This window comes from Littorina saxatilis, linkage group LG10 (assembly GCF_037325665.1).
Source record: "Littorina saxatilis isolate snail1 linkage group LG10, US_GU_Lsax_2.0, whole genome shotgun sequence".
Taxonomy (NCBI): domain Eukaryota; kingdom Metazoa; phylum Mollusca; class Gastropoda; order Littorinimorpha; family Littorinidae; genus Littorina; species Littorina saxatilis.
This window is the reverse complement of record NC_090254.1, coordinates 20,641,355-20,643,854: the sequence shown is the minus strand read 5'-3', so window position 1 is coordinate 20,643,854 and position 2,500 is coordinate 20,641,355. Positions and strand designations below refer to the sequence as shown.

General features: G+C 42.7%; 1 protein-coding gene and 1 long non-coding RNA gene across 3 annotated transcripts in view; one reads left to right on the top strand and one right to left on the bottom strand.

Moving 5' to 3' along the window:
* Positions 1-2,500, top strand: part of LOC138978394 (uncharacterized) — a 237,124-nt gene that overhangs the window by 75,652 nt on the left and 158,972 nt on the right. The gene's annotated exons all lie outside the window — the stretch shown is intronic.
* The window catches only part of LOC138978380 (chitin synthase chs-2-like), a 74,904-nt gene that overhangs the window by 28,854 nt on the left and 43,550 nt on the right, over positions 1-2,500 (bottom strand). For both annotated transcript variants that reach the window (XM_070351105.1, XM_070351106.1), the window contains exons 4-6: positions 2,195-2,338; positions 1,634-1,828; positions 315-497 (exon numbers count right to left, since the gene is read on the bottom strand). In XM_070351105.1, the coding sequence (XP_070207206.1) occupies positions 315-497; positions 1,634-1,828; positions 2,195-2,338 (522 nt within the window). The remainder of the gene's footprint in view (positions 1-314; positions 498-1,633; positions 1,829-2,194; positions 2,339-2,500) is intronic.

Genomic DNA, 2,500 nt, shown 5'->3' with positions numbered 1-2,500 from the left:
TTTGAATTGTGAATTGTGTACGTGATTGTGTTGCATTTATTTAAAGTGTCTTTGTTTTTAAATGTGTATATTGTTGCTGTTATTAAGATTATTATTTTTAAGATTGATTTAAGCCGCTTACGTTGTGTAGTGTTGCTGTTATTAAGATGATTTTATTTAAGATTGTAAGGCGCTTAGAACTATATTAGGATTTGTGCCCTATAAATACCCTTATTATCATTTTTTCAATTCTTTTTTCAACATGGTTTTATTTCTTTTTGGTACATATATAACATGCCAACAATTATGATTAATACCAACACAAACACACTCACCGTCCTCTCCTTGCTCTTTCTGCTGTTGGAAGTGCTAATGTAGTGCTGTAACGACGGCAGCCAGGCGATGGAGAGACAGACGAAAGCAGCAGCCGGGTGCCAGAGCTCATAGTCCAGAGAAACCGTTTTGTAAATCAACACAAAACACCCGAGCAGGCCCGCTGCCAGTAATAATGTACCAATCTGCGAACATGAAGAAAATGGACACGTAATGACATAATTCAGCTGAGAAGGACAAGAACAAGATGCCCATAATAATGAACTCATCAGTTTGAGTTTTTACAGAGTACTTGTGTATTGGTGTCTTATTATTAAGACGGGAGCGGCGTAATCCACTAGCCGCTACAGCAAGAAAATAACGTGAGAATGAGAAAACAACACTAACAAAAAAAACTGATATTGAACAGATGAATGCGAGTGACGCTGTTTCAAGAACTGAGCACCAAGGTGTTTTACGGAAAGAAGAAGGGTACTACACCTAGTGGCTTAAAGGCACAGTGCAGCTCACAGCCTTCGTTTTGCGTTTTTGTTGCAGCTGAGTGCATTTACAGTTCAAAAATCCTCCTATGGTAGTAAAACAAACCCAAAACTACCCAACGACGACATCTGTGAAGCTCGACAGTTTCTTGTTCACGCGAGTGCATAAATTAACCTAGTTATTACGTGGTGTTTGGTCGGAGTTCGATTCAACTGAGTGATTCCGGCCTCCATTTTGTTTTACACAAACTCATGATGACGTCTGACATAGTTTGCTAGTGACGTGTCTTTTTGTGCATGATGTTGGTGATCTACCTAATCTAAATTTAGATCCAAAAATAGGTCAAGACCAGCCGGGTCCGAGTACGAAATTGATTCGTAAAAAAATCGCAGTTCTTGACTCTTTGGGTGCAAGTCAATGAAACTTGGTAGTTCTTCTAACGGATAGCTGCCTGAGGTATGACTAAAAGCCCCAGGGGCTCCGTGCACCTGGATTTGACAAGTTCAGTACCTTTAAGAGATTCGTCACAAAATATAGCACTCTGCACAGAAATCACCAAGGCTGATGATGTTTGGCTCGAAGCCAAGTTGAAGGGTGGCCTTTCCCCATACAAAACCTTGGCCAGACCGGAGATAGAGAACAGACCTGTTTCCACGGGAAGGAAGGACTGTACCTTTTTAAGCCGAACATCCGTTTCCAGGAGACCAAGCCTTCTTCAAATAGAAGGTATTTAACGGAGCTATATTTAGCGTGACAGCACGAGCAACTGAAGCTACATCTGCCGCGCACCGATGTTGGCCTTAAATTGCAACGTGCTCAACACTTCAAAATGCACACTGACCACGACGAAGACGAAGGTGCGAGCTCTGAGTCTGCCGCGGTTGCGCATGCCCTTAACGATGAAGATGGTGTTGATGGCTGGCACCAGGAGCAACGACGCCAACAACAGCAACGACAGCGGTGCCTGGTACCTGCCCAGCACGGAGTAGCACAACAAGCATAGGCCTGCTGACTCCAAGGCAGCACTGAACACAGCCTGTTATGGGACAAATAAAGAAGCAGGGTTTGCATTTGTGTAAGTCATAACTGTTGTGAACATCAAATGCCTCTGACAGTAAACTTTGCGGGAGAGTTATCAATCATGCACAACCATGGAATAGTAAGAAAAAAAGTTTATTTGTGACATGTTTTTGACTAATGTATAAACAAACACACACACACAAACACACACACACACACATATACACACACGCACACACCCACACACACACACAAACACACACACACTCACACACACTTACACACACAAACACACACACACACACACACACACACACACACACACACACACACACACACACACACACACACACATTAGCATCGACAAACTCTATACACTCACCAAAACAACAGCCTTTTTTCGCGGCCATGGCACAGTCTTATCCAGCAGACCGTACCATGTCGCTCTGATGAACATTGCAAATGGCGGCACGGAGAGGAAGATGTAGAGAACCAGAAACTGTGCTGAATAGCGTGTCCACTTGGTCTGATCGAAAATTAAAAAAAATATATAAAAAATAAACACCCAAGCTGTAGATTGTTGGTATGTGTCCAAGTGGAGGGATGGTCTTCACCCGTGTGCAAGCCTGGCCAGACGTGAGATGGTTTGTTTGTTTGTTTGTTTGTTTGTTTGTTTGTTTGTTTGTTT